The 21,969-nt window shown below is 40.2% G+C and overlaps 1 protein-coding gene across 5 annotated transcripts in view; it reads right to left on the bottom strand.

Moving 5' to 3' along the window:
• PLCB4 (phospholipase C beta 4) overlaps positions 1–21,969 on the bottom strand; it is a 335,443-nt gene that overhangs the window by 91,342 nt on the left and 222,132 nt on the right. For all 5 annotated transcript variants that reach the window (XM_075596024.1, XM_075596022.1, XM_075596021.1 and 2 more), the window contains 6 exons: positions 21,312–21,391; positions 17,646–17,730; positions 5,970–6,060; positions 2,638–2,733; positions 1,403–1,500; positions 968–1,006 (listed from right to left, as the gene is read on the bottom strand). In XM_075596024.1, the coding sequence (XP_075452139.1) occupies positions 968–1,006; positions 1,403–1,500; positions 2,638–2,733; positions 5,970–6,060; positions 17,646–17,730; positions 21,312–21,391 (489 nt within the window). The remainder of the gene's footprint in view (positions 1–967; positions 1,007–1,402; positions 1,501–2,637; positions 2,734–5,969; positions 6,061–17,645; positions 17,731–21,311; positions 21,392–21,969) is intronic.

Genomic DNA, 21,969 nt, shown 5'->3' with positions numbered 1-21,969 from the left:
TGAATGTTGGGAAATGTAGAAGAGTAACATACTGCACTGTCTGCTGAGTCAACTAGTTACCCTTAATAAGTCCATAAGTCCCTTAATCAGTCCCTGCTTCCTCACAAGTGGCTTATTCAGAGGCTCAGTCTTCGATTGAGCCACCTGTGCTAAAGCTGGGATATCCTGAAAACCTGACCTGTTGGGGGGGCTTGAGGACTAGAGTTGAGCACCCCTGTCCTGAGACATGTACGTACATACTTCTTACAAAAGCAGCAAGTGTTGTTTTATTCATAGTATTAGCCTTGTAGCCTTTCTAAATAATTGCAGACAAATTAATAAATGCTAAATTACTTTATGTAAACTGGGTGAATCTTTCACATTATTGCAACATGAAAACACCTAGCATTCTCATTTCAGGTGCACAGATTAAGATAATGTACGCATGTAAATAAGGCACATTGAACAGTTTATAGTGTGCCTAAAAAGCTGCCTTTTAAGTTCCTTTTGAAAAGCCTAAGGCTAGGTACCTGCGTGCGCGCCTCTCACCAGACCCTTACCTCCTCCCTAGTAGTCCCCGGTGACTCCTCGCTCCCTGGCTCACTGCATACTGTGATGCGTCAGTCAGCAGGGGATACAACTGAATTGTGTTCCCGTGCGGTGACGTGTCACATGGTGCGCCAGGGAGCCAATGAAGAGGGGAGATCTCTGGCAGAGGGGTGGATCCTTCCTCAAGGTTCTCAGCTGTTTGGGTCAAGGGTTTGCCGTCTGGATGCTTTCACAACAATATACATTGGCTGCACTACGTGTCACTGAAGGATAATGAGTTGTCTGGGTGCAGGCCAGAGGGATTTGGTGGCTTGTGCTGTATATAGCTGGACTTTATGGTGTTTATACATAACCATGCTCTTAAGCAACTGCCAAACACATCATTTACATGCTTATCACAAAGGAGATAAAAAACAAAAGATTAAAAAAATCTAATTACCTTTTTATTGTTATTTTCTTGCTCAGCATCTTCAACTGCCTAAAAGAAAAAAGAAACACAATATTAGGTTATACAGTCGCTGGCAGTATGCATACTTATACTTTACATTAGGCATTCTAATTCTACACATATAGTATTTTGTATGTGAATAAAAGAAAATAATACATCAAATAACTTTAAAATGAGAGGGTTTAACGGGATAATTCTCTTATACAGAACATTTAACACAAACCATTATGTACATTGCTTAATTGGACGTTTCTATCACATGTATATGTTTTTTATTGTTTGTTTTTAACCCCCTCCGTCTCATTTTCCATTTTGAAACTGTTAAAAAAAACAAGATGATATGACAACGTTTGTTTACCTTCTATAGTTTCTATGGGCGACACAAGTAATACAACATGCAGTCTACTTATTGGGGGGAATTCATACCTTTTTTGTACTATTTATAGCTTCTTTTTGACTGAGGTCATCTGCTGATAGTTCCGTTCCAAACTTGAATTCAGGATGTGCTTCCTCTTCTTGATCAGCTGAAGAAAAAGAAAAATATCAAGATGCAAACTTCTATTCTATTGAATGTCCATTCACTGAAGTGCAATAAACATTCAGAGAATTAATGGCTATTTGCTTGATTATACAGTACCTTAATGATTAACAATAGACCATTTGGTCTCCATGCTCCATTGCTAAATGTGATGATGTGTGTTTGTGGATATTGTGCACTTATATACACATTTGGTTTAGGTTGTGATACATTTTAATGGACCAAAATAAGAGATCTTCATAGATGAAGCTCAAGTTCACAGACATTCAAAACATAGCAGGTCTTTTCTTATAGACAGAAAAGCATGCAGAAGAGGGTTGTGAGGCTTTGAATGCTCTGTACACTATAAATTCATATACGAAGAGCACAGCCTACAATAAATCTAAATTTCCCTTGAGTCAATATATACTATAACTATGAACAATATGTTTCTAAGAAAGGACCCACGTGGAGTCACTTCTCACACACGCTAGGAACAGTCATATTAGTGGAGGTATAATCATATTTGTGAAGCAAAATAAAGAGTTGTAGTGGTACAGTAGTTACTGTCAAGCCATCACAGAAAAAAGGGCCAAAAATGCACTCATTGGAGGTGTTAAGCACCAATGTGCTGCCATGCTGCAAACAGACTTTGGGACTCATTTGCTCTTAATGCTGTGCTGGGCAGCAGGACAGAATAATCTATACAGTAATCCGAGCTTTGTGTTGGGGGCAGAAAGAGGGAGGTGTCTTGTGTCTCCTCAATTAGGTTGGCAAACACTTTCTAAACGATGACCTTCCATAGTGGCTTGCTATTCTGCACCTGAACTCAAAAGGGAAACATGAAGAAAAATAGCTGTGTTCAAAACATCCAAAGGCGGACGCCAAAACAATGCAATATTTGATTTGGGTACCACTGTTTTTTTTATTTTAATAGACCACAGATCGATAATAAGGCAAGCACATATTCTTCTGCTTGTGAAATAAAGTGACTTGCCCAAGGTCACAAGGAGCCGACACTGAGATTTGTACCAGAATCCTCTACTTCAACGTCAGCGTCAATAAGTCAGTGCCTTTACTCACTGAGCTGCTCCTTCAGCTCTACTTTCTCATCATACCACAGACATTTTAAACTCATAAATACCATTTTCTATTTCTTCTTCAATGTCATCTTCAAGGATACTGACAGGAGCTACTGTTTCTCCAGCTTCCATCATACTTTTTAAAGCTTCAAGCTGTTCTGTTGATACAAAAAAACATTAGTCGTAAAACATATGCATGAAAATAAAGATTGCATAAAACAATCCTGCAGCATGATCTAAATCCTTGATAATGCCTTGGTACCAGTCGACAATGGACATGTGTTTGAATCAAGGCCTTTAGAACAGACGGAGCTTCTGAAGGAGTCTGATTGACTTGTATCTCAACTCCAAGTAGTAAATCTCAGTCAGCATTAAAGACCCAACCATACAGAACTACCAATACTACCAGTACTACCAGTATCCCAAGGCCTAGGAGTTACAGTTGACTCCTCCCTCCCCTTTCCCCACTCATACATTCATCAAATCTTATTACACTTCTACAATATTGCTACAAATCTCCTACTTTAATTCCATAATCAAACACAATTCTAAACCACTCTCTTGTACTGTTGCACCTCAACTACTGTAATATTCTACCATCTGGTCTTCTTCACTTACATCTGTTTTTCTCCATTTAATATGCTGCATTTTAGGCTCATTTATCTCATACACCTCTCTTCGCCTGCCTACCTACTATGCAAATTCCTATACCACCTCCCCGCATGTAAATTCCTAACCATATAATCCAGGATCTAATTTACAATCCTTTCAAACCTGTCCATACTTGTACCCCTCCATACACAACATTACTCTGACAATCTTCACCAGAATATATCAAACCCAGCTAACTTCTGGAAGGTTATCAACAATATATTCCAGCTTTCTAGCCATCAACAACAAGTAATATCACTAAGGAGGATATTACTCTGACAAATCCCATTGACATTGCAAATGCATTCAATGATTACTTTGTGGGGTGTGCTACTAACTTATTAGCGAAACGCAACGCAACCCAAACCACAAACATGAACCTCATTCTGAGAGTATGCCTATAGCCCCACCCCCTCCCAACACTGCTCAAAATTTTCAATGTGTCCCAGTATCCGAAGAGGTGATTACACAAGCACCCTCAAATTAAAACTAAGCAGCCAATTTGGACTTAACTTACTGCAATCTATGTTCCTAAGAATTGGTGCCCCAGTCATTGCCAAACCAATTGCGTCCATAGACTAGAGTTGACTGCCTGCAGGCCATATGCCTAAGACCTGAAAAACTGCCAGAGTTGTCCCAATCTTCAAAAGTGGGGACAAAAACACTGTCTCAAACTACAGTCCAGTCTCTCTTCTCCAAATACTATCCAAAGTCATGGAAAAATGTGTTCACTCCCAATTAAGCGATTACTATACCAAGACAAATTTCCCTAGCCAATTCTAATCAGGCTTTCGCCCCAAACACTCCACCGTAACTACCCTGCTAAAAATTTGCAATGAAATCCAGTGTGGAATGGAACTGGGACAATTCACTGGTGCAATATTTTTGACAGATTTTGCAAAGGCTTTTTATACTGTTGATCATGTTATCTTGCTTAACAAACTCCAGTGCTCTGGAATAGGGAAGCATGCTTTAAACTGATTTCATTCTACAATGGGCATATGGTTAACATTTGGGATGCACATTGATACTCTGACATCCAAAACCTATGCCAAACTAGGTGTACTTAATAGGAACAAATCCTCCCTGGTCAGAAAGCGTATCGCACAGCAGATGCTAATCCCAATGACCGACTATGGGGACATAGTATACGACTCGGCCCCCCCAAACCCACCTTAGCAAACTTGATACTCTCTACAATTCAATATGCCATTTTGTTCTCCAATGCAACTACAACACACATCACTTCGAAATGCTCAGAGCTAGATTGGCCATCACTTGAGTCTAGGCGCAAAGTTCATCTTTCCTTTCTTGGCTTCAAATACTTTTTGGGCAAGCAACCCATCTATCTGAACAAGCTTCTCACCCCTACCACATGCAGCACTTATCATCTGAGATCTGACTCCAAAAGACTGTTCATGGTCCCAAGGTTCAGCTAAGTATCCGGCCGCTCCTCCTTCTCTTACACTGCACCCTACAACTGGAACAACCTACCAGAGACTCTCACAGTCGCCACCAGTCTAAGTTCTTTCAAAACTAAAGCTGTCTCAAATTTTAATCTGGTCTGTAACTGTTACATATGCCTATAATATATATTGTCTCTAACTGTGCATGAAATGTCTTGTATATAATGTATACCCTGTTCACTTATGTAACTATGTATTTGTAACCATGTATTATTTGTCTTAACCCTATGCCCAGGAAAGACTTGAAAACGAGAGGTAACTCTCAATGTATTGCTTCCTAGTAAAACAGTTTATAAATAAAATAAATACACTCCCTGACACAGCCTCTCTAGTCTGCCCATAACGTCCTCATCTTCTCAATCAAACATCTCATATTTTCCAAATCTGCCCCTCTCAACATCAGGCTCCGCCCATTTAAAATTGCGTCGAAGTATTTCTTCTTCAAGGAATCATATTTAACATCCTCCTCTTACACATGTATTGTCCATTGTTTTACTCTTGCGGCTACAATAACACATCCTATCCTCCAATACAAATCAAGAGGATCTCACCTGAAATCTCAGCTCAGCATCACCGAAGCAGCCTTTACAACTACACCCACCTCTTTCCCTGCTTATACCTTGTGCTTCCACTGTCCCCTTCCTTTGAGATGAAAAGCTGGCTCCCTTAAGCTATGTAAACAATGTATGTTAACGCTTTCATTGTATTGCTGTTGTTTTTCACCCCACTGTACTTAACTGCAGAATATGTTGGCATCTTTTAAATACATTTATAAATAAATAATACAATATATAATTAAACAGAAAAAGTTAAAAACAGCAGTTCTGCTCCAGCCAGTTTTTTCCTGGCCGTTGGATATATTTTACTATTGTAATTGTATAGTTGGGGTCTGGGCTTTGATAATTGCAACCTAAGGTTCTTTTGAATATGTAAAGGAACTTGTTTGAGGGCAGCATGGGGCAAAGGCAGAGTGAATGGGCGTAATCTCTATTGAAATACAATAATAACACACATTATATGTTTTGTCAATGGGATGAAGCATTGGCACCCCCTGTCTCTTGTTGTATGAAATACTATAATGATTTTACTTGACAAAGCATCAATTCTACATGAATGGAAATATAACATGCAAAGTTCAATTGTGAAGTACATCTACATTATTATTCTTTTCTGCAGATAACAAATAGACATTTGAATTTGATTAAAAAAAACAAACACAAAAAAAGAGAGAGAAACATTAATTTATTTAAGAAGGTTTGAACAATGATTTCACATACTTTTCTCCACTTCAGGTTTCAGCCGCTTGTTTTTAATGAGTATTTTCCGTTTGAGATCATTAGGAGAAGGCAATGGTCTGCTGGGTTCCAGCTGTAATACAGAAACGTGAAGTGTGCAAAATAAGACAAAGTAGCTATTATTTGACATTAAACATTATATGATGCTTTACATTGACATTTAACCTAACTTGTGCACACATGCTGCTTGCTATCTGTTCTCGGTGACAATTTAATAGGATTGTAAGTATGTGCAACAAACTTTCAACAACAAAAAATCCAAGTGACAAATACAAACCAATCACAATAAAAAAATCTGTAGTTTTGATGCCCCATCTAAAAACATGTTAATGAAAATGATGCATTTAAATCAGCGACCCCCACTTGTCTTTTCTTTTGTCCTCCATTGTTTACTTGATGGGAAGCTGGGGTCCCCCGAGCTGAACTGTGCTATTTACAGCTCCATGGACCCTTTGGTTCCCAAGAAACATACTGGTAAAGGTACAGATCCATGAGTCTCCACCAGAGAAACACAATGGCGGAGTAAACCTCATGGGTCACGCAGGCCAATAGGAAGCCGCAATAGCATCCAATTTGGCCTCCTATTGGATGGCCACTTAAAATCTAGCATGAAAGCAGTAAAGAACGGCAGTACCGTTACCTGTTAGTATCTCGGGAACTGGGGGATTTCTGGAGCTGATAATGACGCAGTTCAGTTCCGGGGACCCCCTTCTCATTCTGTATAAAGAAATGGGGGCTGCGGTAGGAAATTGCTGCTTCAAGAACTTTTATGTCCAATGTTCACCTTTTTGTAAAACCTTCCATACATCAGATTATACTCTTGTAAAAGGAAATGTGTCTAGATATTCACAAGGCAGGAGACAAATTTACTATAGGTCTCTAAGTGGATCATTTATTAAACTGCGATAGAGCAGATAAGGGCATCACCGCACAAAAACTCCCATTGACCTCCATGGTCATTTTGGTGCGATGGTTTCCCCCTCACCTGCACTATTGCAGTTTAATGAATAACCCCCTAAGCCATTACTGATCTGACATCCTCACAGCTCAAGTCAACTCAGTGTTCTGCCATTTAAAGTATTCCTATCAAGTTTAGTCACGTGTCAGCTGCATCAAGAATAACCTACACAATGTTACTTTCTCTGGGGCACGATAACATTATTTTGCCCATTTCATATAACAGACTTTATGTTTGCTACATTGAATACGTCTTACTATAATTAGAGACAGAAAGCCAGGGGAAGGGAAGGGAAGAGAAGGGGGAAAGGGAAGGGATAAGGAGGGCTCCCGCATCAGCTAAATTAGAGAGAGTAATGGATAAATCGTAAGGATCATATACAGGTGCAAAAGGGGACAGAGAATAATGCATACAAACAAACAAAAGATTCCCCCTTGAATGCACTCTGATAGATCAATGTGTAATGATGAGGTATATTAAAATCATTTTAATCAATAATAAAATAGTAGTTGTAAAGAGGGGTGTGGTGCAAAAGTCCAGGGCCACCCCCTAATGACATACCAAACAGATTTCCTAAATAATTAAGAACGGAAGGTGGCTGAAAGAATCACGACATCAAATCACATCGGCATAAATGCCACGGTATACCTTGTAAGATTCCTGCAGAACAAAGTGCTAACCCATAATAAGGGTGCACTTATATCTAAAAAATCACCAGTCTCTAAAAATAAGGCTGCTGATGCTGAATCTGGAGGAAATAAATACCCTGGCACTAATATAAAGTGCCGAATCAGGCTGACTCAAATGATTAATATGTCAAACCTAGTATGATGATGCAGATCAAAAAGAAACAGCGTGAGTATCACACTACAAACACATTCAGATCACTATATATGATTAACATGCTGAAATGGAGAACAAACACCTAGCGTAAGAGTATCTAGTCCTGTAAAAGGGCTAGCACAAAGTGTGCATACAGTAGCGACATCTTTTATTGCACTAAATGCCGGCGGCATGCTGGGATCTACCCCAGCTGCCGCCAGTAAAAACCGCGCGCCGCCGCGTTTCCCCCACGCACTCCCCCTCCATTTCGCGCGCAATTTACCCCCCCTTCCCGACCCCGAACCCGGCTCCTGCTCTGCCCCTCTGCTTCCCCACATCCCCGCTTACCTTAATTTGATCTTCAGGGGTGTCGGGGAAGCCTGGGGAAGCCGGGGAAGACGGGCGCGCATGTTACTGTGACGTCACAGTGCGCCGCCACGCGCCGCGGCTACCCGCTTCCCAGACGCATGCAGCCGGCGGCTTTTACTCGAATAAAAGCTGCCGCTGCTGTATGTAACGCCCGGAGGCACGGTTCACAGACCGTATCAAGTTATAGCCTCATAAACAGAAAACTATATAGACTCTACATAAACATTAACTTTTGTATGAAAAGAAATGTATCAAATATGAACATATATCAAAAACTAGCTGGTGTCCTCCATAAAACTGAACCACTGAGTATGAGTCTCATAGAGAATATATATGTTGGTGGTACCCAGGAGAATAGCATCAAATACTAATCCTGATGAGTCAAAATCAGACTCATGGTGCAGCAGTTAAAGTCAAAGTACTACCTCACCGCACACATGTATACACACAAAGGTCTCAATATGTAGCAACCGCATAGTGAAACACTTGCAAACACAGAGACACTTAAAGTCATAAGTACCCACCTATGGTGCAGCAGTTAAAGTCAACGCACTACCGCACCACACATATATACACAAAGGTCTCGACATGTAGCAACTGCATGGTGTAACACTTGCAAACATAGAGACACTTAAATTCATAAGTACCCCCTCTCAGGGCAGCGCAGCATAATGTCTGCATGAAAAGCTAGGAAGCAGTACACTTAGCTCAATGTCAGATGTATCGGCAGGTACATAATGCAGCCCAGAGGAGTGGGGAGAGCAGGAGACTCAAAGGTTTGAGAAAGATCGAACCCACGCGAAACGTGCATCAGGTGATCACACGGCGTGACGTCACCCTACAGGACGGACGCTATTGATATGCGCTCCAGCGATTCCAGCTGCTCGAGCTATACCTCTGCTGCCCTGCTATTGTAGTCTCCTGCTCTCCCCACTCCACTGGGCTGCATTATGTACCTGCCAATACATCTGACATTGAGCTAAGTGTATTGCTTCCTAGCTTTTCGTGCAGACATTATGCTGCGCTGCCCTGAGAGGGGGTACTTATGAATTTAAGTGTCTCTATGTTTGCAAGTGTTACACCATGCAGTTGCTACATGTCGAGACCTTTGTGTATATATATATGTGTGGTGCGGTAGTGCGTTGACTTTACCTGCTGCACCATAGGTGGGTACTTATGACTTTAAGTGTCTCTGTGTTTGCAAGTGTTTCACTATGCGGTTGCTACATATTGAGACCTTTGTGTGTATACATGTGTGCGGTGAGGTAGTACTTTGACTTTAACTGCTGCACCATGAGTCTGATTTTGACTCATCAGGATTAGTATTTGATGCTATTCTCCTGGGTACCACCAACATATATATTCTCTATGAGACTCATACTCAGTGGTTCAGTTTTATGGAGGACACCAGCTAGTTTTTGATATATGTTCATATTTGATACATTTCGTTTCATACAAAAGTTAATGTTTATGTAGAGTCTATATAGTTTTCTGTTTATGAGGCTATAACTTGATACGGTCTGTGAACCGTGCCTCAGGGCGTTAAATATGCACACTTTGTGCTAGCCCTTTTACAGGACTATATACTCTTACGCTAGGTGTTTGTTCTCCATTTCAGCATGTTAATCATATATAGTAATCTGAATGTGTTTGTAGTGTGATACTCACGCTGTTTCTTTTTGATCTGCATCATCATACTAGGTTTGACATATTAATCATTTGAGTCAGCCTGATTCGGCACTTTATATTAGTGCCAGGGTATTTATTTCCTCCAGATTCAGCATCAGCAGCCTTATTTTTAGAGACTGGTGATTTTTTAGATATAAGTGCATCCTTATTATGGGTTAGCACTTTGTTCTGCAGGAATCTTACAAGGTATACAGTACGTGGCATTTATGCCGATGTGATTTGATGTCGTGATTCTTTCAGCCACCTTCCGTTCTTAATTATTTAGGAAGTCTGTTTGGTATGTCAACAGGGGGTGGCCCTGGACTTTTGCACCACACCCCTCTATACCTGTACAACTACTATTTTATTATTGATTAAAAGGATTTTAATATACCTTATCATTACACATTGATCTATCAGAGTGCATTCAAGGGGGAATCTTTTGTTTATAATTAGAGACAAACTGTACAGCATTGCTGCAAAAGTACCTGACAGATTTGGCTTTTTTTAACAACTTAAACATCAAAATGCCTAATTACATATGAAGATATTTTAAGCTATTGCCGTTAATGAGGTAAAAACAAAACAATATACATGGCTGGATTACTGTCTGTAAAGAGGAGATACTGAGCAAGCAAACATTATTTTCAGTAGCTTTGAATATATGAGATGCGTAATACGTAATGTAAGTTCTTAATATACAATTAACCACTTTCCTGCAATGCAGATATCTCTGGTATCAAGGTACTAATGATGATTATATCCTATTTATGAAATCACAAGACATGTCTACCAATTATAAGGTTCTGGAACCATGCTCGTAAAGACGTGTATACAAAAATAGATACATATAAAAATGATTATGTTATATATGTATTTAAATAAAAAATAATGTTTTTTCTGTCTTGTATAGAGCAGACAGTGTACATAGCGCTGTATATACAATTTTTGCAGACATGGGTCCCTGCCTGTCGAGCTTACAATCTATGTTTTTGTGCCCGAGGCACAGGGAAGTAAAGTTACTTGTCCAAGGTCACAGGGGGCAGGCACAGGGTTTTGAACCAGGCTCCCAGCTTCAAACTCATTGTTTTCCAAAGTCAGTGTCTTTACTCGCTGAGCTGCTCCGTTAGCCCCATTTAAAGTAATGTGCTTGCCATCAATTTTGTTCAATACGTTATGTCTAAAATAAAAAAATAAAATAAATAAAAAAACTGCTCTCTCACATATTTTGGGGCAGATTTACTAAGTGGCAGTCTAGGCTGCGTCAGAAGACACTTTATGGCAAAATGCTCCAATGGAGTCTGGAAAAAGTTATATACTGCTCTCTTACTAAAAAAATAATGGAAGGCGCCTTCTAGCCTCAGCCGGGCCTGTACCGCCCCCGGGGAGGTATCTTCCTGACTGCTCGTTTTAAATGTGGTCTGCGAGAACTACTTTGACATTAATCTGCATTTAAACCCTATGATGGAGGGGTGTCAAACACATGGCTGCCGTGACTGGGAGTACAGCATGGGGCGGCAAAAGTGGCATTGCAGCCCCCCACGCCTGTCTGTGATGGGAATTGAGGTGAGGTGCTGAGGCATGGGGGAGAGCGGCGTGAGGTGGGGGGAAGAGGGGCGGTGTGAGGGAGGGGCAGGGTAATCCCACCCTGTCTGTACTTGTAGTGAGGTGATGGGAGGCGTGTGAGGGGTGGGTGGTTGGCGGGATGCATGGCGCCGGCCCTCGTAGTGAGGGTATGTAATATTTTTCCCTGTGAAATTAAATTAAGAGATTAAGAGAGAGAGATAAAGAGGATAGAGGAGGAGGGGGTAAGGGGGAGTCAGAGAGAGAGCAGGGGAGAGTGTACAGCAGCAGAGAGAGGGAAGTTGGAGAGGAGGGGAGCATGTGGAGAAAAGCTGTTATCACAGTCACGTTGGAGAGAAACTTGCCAAGGGGCACTGTGACAGTGTGTGAGATCACACACAGGGGGTTGCATATGTAATATATATATATATATATATATATATATATATATATATATATATATATATATACAGTTAGGTCCAGAAATAATTGGACACTGACACAAGCTTTGTTATTTCGGCTGTGTACCAAAATAAATTCAAGTTACAGTTAAATAACGAATCTGGGCTTAAAGTGCAGTCTATCACCTTTAATTTGAGGGTTTTCACATCCAAATTGGAGGAGGGGCTTAGGAATTACATCTCTTTAATATGTAGACCCTCTTTTTCAAGGGACCAAAAGTAATTGGACAATTGACTCAAAAGCTGTTTCATGGACAGGTGTGGGCTATTCCTTTGTTATTTCTTCATCAATTAAGCATGTAAAAGGTCTGGAGTTGATTCCAGGTGTGGCATTCACATTTGGAAGCTGTTGCTGTGAACCCACAACATACGGTCAAAGGAGCTCTCAATGCAAGTGAAACAGGGCACCCTTAGGCTGCAGAAAAAAAAAGAAAATCCATCAGAGAGATAGCAGGAACATTAGGAGTGGCCAAATAAACAGTTTGGTACATTCTGAAAAAAAAAGAACGCACTGGTGAGCTCTGCCACACAAAAAGGCCTGGACGTCCACAGAAGACAACAGTGGTGGATGATCGTAGGATCCTTTCCATGGTAAAGAAAAACCCCTTCACAACATCCAGCCAAGTGAAGAACACTCTCCAGAAGGTAGGCATATCATTATCCAAGTCTACCATAAAGAGAAGACTTCACGAGAGCAAACACAGAGGTTTCACCACAAGGTGCAAACCATTCTTAAGCCTCAAGAATAGAAAGGCCAGATTAGACTTTGCCAAACAATATCTAAAAAGCCAGCACAGTTCTGGAACAGCATTCTATGGACAGAGGAAACTAAGATTAACCTGTACCAAAATGATGGGAAGAAAAAAGTATGGAGAAGGGTTGGAACGGCTCATGATCCGAAGCATACCACATCATCTGTAAAACACGGTGGAGGCAGAGTGATGGCATGGGCATGCATGGCTTACAATGTCACTGGGTCACTAGTGTTTACTGATGATGTGACAGAAGACAGAAGCAGCTGGATGAATTCTGAAGTGTATATGGATATATTGTCTGCTCAGATTCAGCCAAATTCAGCGAAGTTGATTGGACGGTGCTTCACTTTACAGATGGACAATTACCCAAAACATACTGCGAAAGCAACCCAGGAGTTTTTAAGGCAAAGAAGTGGAATATTCTGCAATGGCCGAGTCAATCACCTGATCTCAACCCGATCGAACATGCATTTCACTTGCTGAAGACAAAACTTAAGGCAGAAAGACCCACGAACAAACAACAACTGAAGACAGCTGCAGTAAAGGCCTGGCAAAGCATCAGAAAGGAGGAAACCCAGCATTTGGTGATGTCCATGCATTCCAGACTTGAAGCAGTCGTTGCCTGCAAAGGATTCTCGACAAAGTATTAAAAATGAACATTTTATTTATGATTGTGTTAATTTGTCCAATTACATTTGAGCCCCTGAAATAAGAGGACTGTGTATGAAAATGGTTGCAATTCCTAAACGTTTCATAAAATATTCTTGTTCAACCCCTTGAATTAAAGCTGAAAGTTTGCACTTCTATTGCATTTCGGTTGTTTCATTTCAAATCCATTGTGGTGGCGTACAGAGCCAAAATTATGAAAATTGTGTCAATGTCCAATTATTTCCGGACCTAACTGTATATATACATACACACACATTTGTGTGAAAAAGAAATGACACCCTCATTGAATTCTATGGTTTTACATATCAGGACATAATAACAATCATTTGTTCCTTAGCAGGTCTTAAATTAGGTAAATACAACCTCAGATGAACAACAACACATGACATATTACACCGTGCCATGATTTATTTAACAAAAATAAAGCCAAAATGGAGAAGCCATGTGTAAAAAACTAAGTACATGTTATGATTCAATAGCTTGTAGAACCACCTTTAGCATCAATAACTTGAAGTAATCATTTTCTGTATGACTTTATCAGTCTCTCACATTGTTGTGGAGGAATTTTGGCCCACTCTTCTTTACAACGTTGCTTCAGTTCATTGAGGTTTGCGGGCATTTGTTTATGCACAGCTCTCTAAGGTCCCGCCCCAGCATTTCAATCGGGTTGAGGTCTGGACTTTGACTGGGCCATTGCAACACCATGATTCTTTTCTTTTTCAGCCATTCTGTTGTAGATTTGCTGGTGTGCTTGGGATCATTTGTCCTGTTGCATGACCCAATTTCGGCCAAGCTTTAGCTGTCGGACAGATGGCCACACATTTAACTCTAGAATACTTTGGTATACAGAGGAGTTCATGGTCTACTCAATGACTGCAAGGTTCCCAGGTCGTGTGGCTGCAAAACAAGCCCAAATCATCCCCCCTCCACCACCGTGCTTGACAGTTGGTATAAGGTGTTTGTGCTGATATGCTGCGTTTGGTTTTCGCCAAACTTGGCGCTATGCATTATGGCCAAACATCTCCACTTTGGTCTCGTCTGTCCAAAGGACATTGTTCCAGAAGTCTTGTGGTTTGTTCAGATGCAACTTTGCAAACCTAAGCCGTGCTGCCATGTTCTTTTTGGAGAGAAAAGGCTTTCTCCTGGCAACCCTTCCAAACAAACCATACTTGTTCAGTCTTTTTCTAATTGTACTGTCATGAACCTTAACATTTAACATGCTAACTGAGGCCTGTAGAGTCTGAGATGTAACTTGGGTATTTTGCAATTTCTCTGAGCATTGCACGGTCTGACCTTGGGGTGAATTTGCTGGAACGTCCACTCCTGGGAAGATTGGCAACTGTCTTGAATGTTTCCACTTTTGAATAATCTTTCTCACTGTAGAATGATGGACTTTAAACTGTTTGGAAATGGTCTTATAACCCTTCCCAGATTGATGGGCAGCAACAATTGCTTCTCTAAGATCATTGCAGATGTCTTTCCTCCTTGGCATTGTGTTAACACACACCTGAATGCTCCAGACCAGCAAACTGCTAAAACTTCGGCTTTTATAGAGGTGGCCACACTTGCTGATGATCAATTAATCAAGGGCATTTGATTAGCAGCACCTGTTTGCTACTTAGCATCTTAATTCCTATGGAAGCAGTAAGGGTGTACTTAGTTTTTCACACACGGCTCCTCCTTTTTGGCATTATTTTTGTTAAATAAATCATGACACGTGTAATATGTCATGTGTTGTTGTTCATCTGAGGTTGTATTTACTTAATTTTTGTTATTATGTCCGGATATGTAAAACCATAGAATTCAAAGAGGGTGTACTTTCTTTTTCACACAACTTTATATAATTAAAGCAGAAGAGCCTTATTCAAATCATGGTGTCAGCTCCTTAGGAGAGCCTTGTTATAGTGACTTAGCCCCTAATAAAGAACGCTATACGTGCGAAACACGTTGAGATCTCATCACTCACACGTCATCACGTCGGTGCGTCATCACGTGTAGACGCAGGTAAGCAGTTCAGCTATTTTGCCTCCATGGATCCAGTGCTGCGAGTTTGTATAGGGTCCTTGCAAAATTACAACTACGGAGTTTTCCTACTCTCACTGGGAGAACGTGTAGCGGCAGCCTATTCTAACTATCTGCCATTCACTTCCAGTGTGCTGTGTCTTTTGTTTCGATATATATATATATTCACACACACACACAAACATATATATATACAGTATATAGTTTATTAAAACTGTTTAAGCAGTATTTCACTAGGGGAGTGCGCCTTCTCTCTTTATATATATATATATATATATATATATATATATATATATATATATATATATATTATATATATATATATATATAGTTAGTTAAGTTATGGTGGGTAAAATAAGTGACAAACACCATCCACAGCAAAGCATATAGCAAATGTAAATATTACTATATGCTCATTTGCATGTCTTAGTCAGGTCTGCAACCCCGCCTTTCACCATTATCACCAGCACACAGCACTTCCACTGCAGCAAGGGATTCTGGGAAATTACATGCAAATGAGCACACAGTGCCACCTTTTGCTTCAAAACCAGCTGTGACCACGCAGCAAGCTTAAGCCTTTAGGGGAACCATGTTGAATGGTTTTGAAGCAAAAGGTGGCAGTGTGTGCTCATTTGCATGTCATTTCCCAGAATCCCTTGCTGCAGTGAAAGTGCTGTGTGCTGGGTGATAATGATGAAAGGTGGGGTTGCAGACCTGTCTAAGACATGCAAATGAGCATATAGTTATATTTCCATTTGATATTATATATATATATATATATATTTATTGAAAAAAATCTATATATTGTGGAGCTGGATGGTGTGGTGGTCCTGGCTTCATTGCAAGGACCCTGACACAAGCTAAGTTTGAATATCTTTTCTAATTTTCTCTAATGTTGTATTGAGTGTCCTGGACATCTGTATCTCCACACCTAATGGACTAATGGCCCATCGGATTAACACAGCAGGGGTCCCTGGCAGTCCCATTCAGTTTGAAAGTAAACCTTTCTTACAATGGACCACATCTTCTCAGCCGAGTGCCTTCTACCATCAGTTGCAAGACATCTTCCAGATACTCCGTAAACACGGCAGTAGCCAAAAGACACGGTAAAGCTTAGTAAAGCTCACCTATTGTGTCATAAAACAGACATGAATAAAGATGCCTAACGCTACACACATTTTTGAAGGATAATGACGAAATGTATTGAATTTACTCTCGGGTTTGTTGATTCTATGTATACTGTAGATGCAAGAACGTAGCATTTCTAACAGGGTTCAGTGCAAACATCTTTAATATCTTTGCGGTACACATGACATTGGCCCAACAAGTAATGCAACGTCTGCATTGTTTATAAATGTATGTTTCTATACACAAAAAAATCATCTCCAAATTCCCTATAATTAAAGAAGAAAGCAGTGCTTAAAATATATTCTTTAATCAACTCTCCTTCAATCACACTACCAGTCATAGATAAATCACTTCTCTTTACCGAGAAACTGTATGTGGCACACTCCTTCCAATTTTTTTTTATTTTAAACGAGAAATCTCATATATATGGATGTAGACCCTATTATGAAGAACAACTTAGAAGAAGCATTTTTATTCGTTTCTAAGCACCAGAGTGGCAAATACACTCCAGCAGTCTTCATAATTTAATTTGTAAAGATTCTTTTTGCTCACTAGGTGGCAGTAAACTCCAATATTTATACATTAGGTGCATACAGAGGCGGATTTCCTACAAGGTTGAAATACCTAGAGCAGCAATTGTTGTGGGGGCTGTGATTTTTTAATGAGAGAGCCGGGCTTTTCAATGGATCGCCTGATTTCTAACTGGCTCCCCGGACCAGCATGACCACTTCACTCCCCAAGGGTCCCACCGTGACATCATAACGCCGCTACGCTACAGGAGGATGGCGCTCTTCAAGGAGTCGCCAGGGAGGTGATTACTTGATTACTTCCACGGGGGGAGGGGGAGAGGCGGTGGGGGGGCACAAAGACTAAGATCAGCCCTTTATCATTATATCACCCATAGGCTGCAAGCTTATTGGCGCCCCTGAAACTAGGGACCCCAGTTTGTTTTGTAGTTTCGCAATGCCACTGATTTTATATTAAATCAAAAATGGTTAAATAATAAACTAAGGGGCGGCAATAAACTTAGAGCCTACGGGCGGAAAAATGATAAATCCGTGACTGGTGAATATTTTATGTATTTTGCTCTGCTTGTTAAATTCAGTGAGATGTTCATGTGGAAAATGAACAATATTTGTCTGCTTCAGTGCTGGGGAGACCTGAAATGAAGAGCACAGCATTATGTACCAACAGGATCCTGCCCCATGCAGTATAGTAGGGGTTAAGGCAATGGCATACATACTATATGCGTCTCAAGGGGCTGCTTCAACAAGAGATCTCCAAACATTTCTTCACAGTATTTGGACATTTTGTACTGTTGATATTTGCTAAAAAATAAAGAAACAAAATAGAAGAGTCAGAAGATTACGTTTTGCATTTTCAAAGAAATACATCTCAATGTATTAAAATGTAAGGGTAATAATCCTAGTTCTAAGGGGCACTTAGTTCCGCACAGAGAGGCAGGCCCGTCTCTAGGCATACCTTGGGGAAGGCGCCGCTCAGGGGCGGTAGGTCTTAGAGGGCAGCAAGATAGAAAATGTAGCAGCACTGCTGGTTTCTTTTTATAATTACATTTTTTAAAAATACATGTATGATTGAAGCAGGGGGTCTCTGGAGCTGAACCGCATTAATTTAGACTCTGGGGACCCCCTGCTTCCTGAGATACTAACCTTCTTAGGGAGTGCCGGTATCTCCTGCTCAGGTTTAAAGCCCACGGGCACATTGGCCAATCGGAAGCCGCTTATGACATCAGGGCATCCTATTGGAAGAAGCAGACGATACCGGCACCCCCTTAGGAGGTAAGTATCTCAGAAAGCAGGTGGTCCCCGCAGCCAAAATTAATGCGGTTTAGCTCCAGAACCCCTACTTTTTTTATGGGGGGGGGGGGGGGAAGGGGGCGTCGGCATCCTTATTAGTGCTTGCCTAAGTGCGACACATAACCTAGGGATGGGCCAGCAGAGAGGCAAGATACTGTATGTTTGGTAGCCAAATGTCTGCAGTGTGGAGCCAAAAACTGACTAGCAATGCTGCAATCCTTAACCAATATAACAAGGTTTGGGAGATCATGTTTGTGGATAAATGTTGTACACCGGTGGTCTGCAAAACCATTCACATTGTCAAACTTGTCACAGAGTTTTGTTTTTTTCATCCTGAAGAAGGAAAAAGGTTAGACACCAAAATGTGCTAGGGAAGGAAGAGCGTAGGAAGGTGCGGCAGTTTTACAAGAGGAATCTAGGACGGGAAATCTTTACAATGATTAGTGTGGAGATGCCTATTTCTATCCACTTACAGTAATGGCAAGGTTTGGGTGGGTATGATGCAACTGAGGTATTAAACAAATTATTTGCCTCTGTGTTTACCAGGGAAGAATCAAGTTCAATACTAGTGCTGCAGGAGGAAGCCACAACCTCCATATTAATGAACAATTGGTTAACTGAGGAAGAAGTTCATAAGCGACTTGAAAAAATTAAAGTAAATAAGGCACCTGGCCCCGATGGCATACATCCAAGAGTTCTCAAGGAGTTAAGCTCAGTAATAGCAAAACCATTATATTTAATATTGAAGGACTCCATTTCCACAGGCTCAGTACCACAAGATTGGCATAAAGCAGATGTGGTGCCTATATTTAAAAAGGGAGCTAGATCACAACCGGGAAATTACAGACCTGTAAGCCTGACTTCAATAGTAGGGAAACTACTTGAAGGTTTAATACGGGATAATATTCAGGAATACCTAATGGAAAACAAAATTATTAGTAATAGTCAGCATGGATTTATGAAGGATAGATCTTGCCAAACTAACCTTATTTGTTTCTTTGAGGAGGTAAGTAGGAATTTAGACCAGGGTAATGCAGTTGATGTGGTCTACTTAGATTTTGCAAAGGCTTTTGATACGGTTTCACACAAGAGGTTGGTGTACAAAATAAAGAAAATTGGACTCAGTAATAATATATGCACCTGGATTGAAAACTTTCAGGTTGGGCTAAAGTCGTGAGTGGAGTACCTCAGGGATCGGTACTGGGACCCCTGGTTTTTAGCTTGTTTATTAATGACCTTGAGGTTGGGATCGAGAGCAAAGTCTCCATCTTTGCTGATGATACTAAATTGTGTAGGTAATAGAATCAGAGCAAAATGTAATTTCTCTTCAGAAGGACTTGGAGAGACTGGAAACGTGGGCAGGTAAATGGCAGATGAGGTTTAATACAGATAAATGTAAGGTTATGCATTTGGGATGCAAGAATAAAAAGGCGACTTACAAATTAAATGGAGACATATTGGGGGAATCCTTGATGGAGAAGGATTTAGGAGTGCTTGTAGACAGCAGGCTTAGCAATAGTGCCCAATGTCATGCAGTAGCTGCAAAGGCAAACAAGATCTTATCTTGTATCAAACGGGCAATGGATGGAAGGGAAGTAAACATAATTATGCCCCTTTACAAAACATTAGTAAGACCACACCTTGAATATGGAGTACAATTTTGGGCACCAATCCTAAGAAAAGACATTATGGAACTAGAGAGAGTGCAGAGAAGAGCCACCAAATTAATAAAGGGGATGGACATTCTAACTTATGAGGAGAGGCTAGCTAAATTAGATTTATTTACATTAGAAAAGAGGCGTCTAAGAGGGTATATGATAACTATATACAAATATATTCAGGGACAATACAAGGAGCTTTCAAAAGAAGTACAAAGGACTCGGGCCATCCCTTAAGGTTGGAGGAAAGGAAATTTCACCAGCAACAAAGGAAATGGTTCTTTACCGTAAGGGCAGTTAAAATGTGGAATTCATTACCCATGGAGACTGTGATGGCAGATACAATAGATTTGTTCAAAAAAAAGGTTGGACATCTTTTTAGATGGGAAAGGTATACAGGTATATACCAAATAAGTATACATGGAAGGATGTTGATCCAGGGATTAATCCGATTGCCTATTCTTGGAGTCAGGAAGGAATTAATTTTTCCCCTTAATGGGGTTTTTTGTTTGCCTTCCTCTGGATCAATAAATATAGATATAGGATAAAGTATCTGTTGTCTAAATTTAGCATAGGTTGAACTTGATGGACGTACGTCTTTTTTCAACATCATCTACTATGTAACTATGTAACTATGTAATTATGTAACTTTCTCCATTACAGGAGCAAGCATTTTCATTTGCATCAACTAGCACCAGAGGAAATTTAATGTAATTTATTTCATCTGAAGCTAAACTCTGGAACTTAGAAGTTAGTCACCTCAAACCACGTGGATTTTATTGATGCAAAAAGAAAAACAGCACCATTTGCAGATGTAAACTTTGATGCATTCCTTTTTATATTTTGCACAGTATCTCCAATGATCGCTACAAAAATACTCTCAAGGCCGCTGACTGATACAAGTTTGATGCAAAGCACTCTGACATGTTGAAACAAACAATGCTCTAAGCATCAATTTATCCACATAATTCCCATTTACAACCCTTGATAATTATCCCCCATTAGCCTTTTAATCATCAATACAAACATATTTGCTATGTGCTGTTAGCCTTTCCAGTAGCTTAATGACTTGGGGTTATATGAGTAGAAGTATGCTTCCTTAATGTTCCGTAGAAGGCATATCAGATACCACATTACGGAAACCTGTAGTTATTGGATCAAGAAATCCTGCAACTTTTAATGTTGAGTGCTCTCTTTAAAGATGTAATTATGTTCATATCCAGCGGGGATTCAAATAAAACATGGTCTAGAGATGATGAATATATGTGGTTTACAGCTGTGCCTGCTATTAATAGGGTAATTTGTCAGAGGTATACACACATTTAATGGTTATCTTTTTGTAAGGCTGCAATAAATACTGTGACCGCCCCCTGTATTCCAGGTATTTCAGAAAAGGTTAAGTTCAGCTGTAGTGGAGAGATAATGCAATTGTACCTGCAGTGATTCTCGAATGAAAGAATGACAGGATATTCCGACGTGACAAATGCAGTCTCCTTGATGGCTTGAATTACATCCTTCAAAGAGGAGCAGAGAGTGATGCATGTTAATAATTCATTTAACTGGAACATGATGAGGTGAACATGGAAATTTCTGAAAAGCCTTAACATTGTGCAGGTGAATCCAATTATCAGGACTTTTTTTATCTCTTTAAATGGAAATCAGTGACAAAAACATGCAAATCTGAGTGTACAATGTACATATTCTAGCAAAACAGAGCAAAAACTAAAGTAATGGCATATAATTAAAAGTAAGAAATTACCATGTCGTTTCAAAACATATGAAAATGGGTCATTAAAGGATATATATATATGTATTTATATATATATATGCAATACGGTGGAGGTTTCTTGTTGCCTTTTTCACCCACCATAACTTAAAACGTGATGGTAAACCTTGAAATTTGCAAAGCCAGCAGTACAACCAACTTCACACTGATGATACCCATTAAGGTTGAAACATGTCTGTGAATGGTTTCTCTGGCTTTGCATCTGATTCCCATGCTGTGCTTTTAAAGCTGTGTTAACAGCGAGCATTAGCTTATATGGGCTCCATGTAATAATGGTTTTTCGGGCAAAAGGTGACACAGTGTGCT

The sequence above is a fragment of the Ascaphus truei genome, chromosome 4, assembly GCF_040206685.1.
Source record: "Ascaphus truei isolate aAscTru1 chromosome 4, aAscTru1.hap1, whole genome shotgun sequence".
NCBI classification, from domain to species: domain Eukaryota; kingdom Metazoa; phylum Chordata; class Amphibia; order Anura; family Ascaphidae; genus Ascaphus; species Ascaphus truei.
This window is presented reverse-complemented; position numbering and strand designations above follow the sequence as displayed.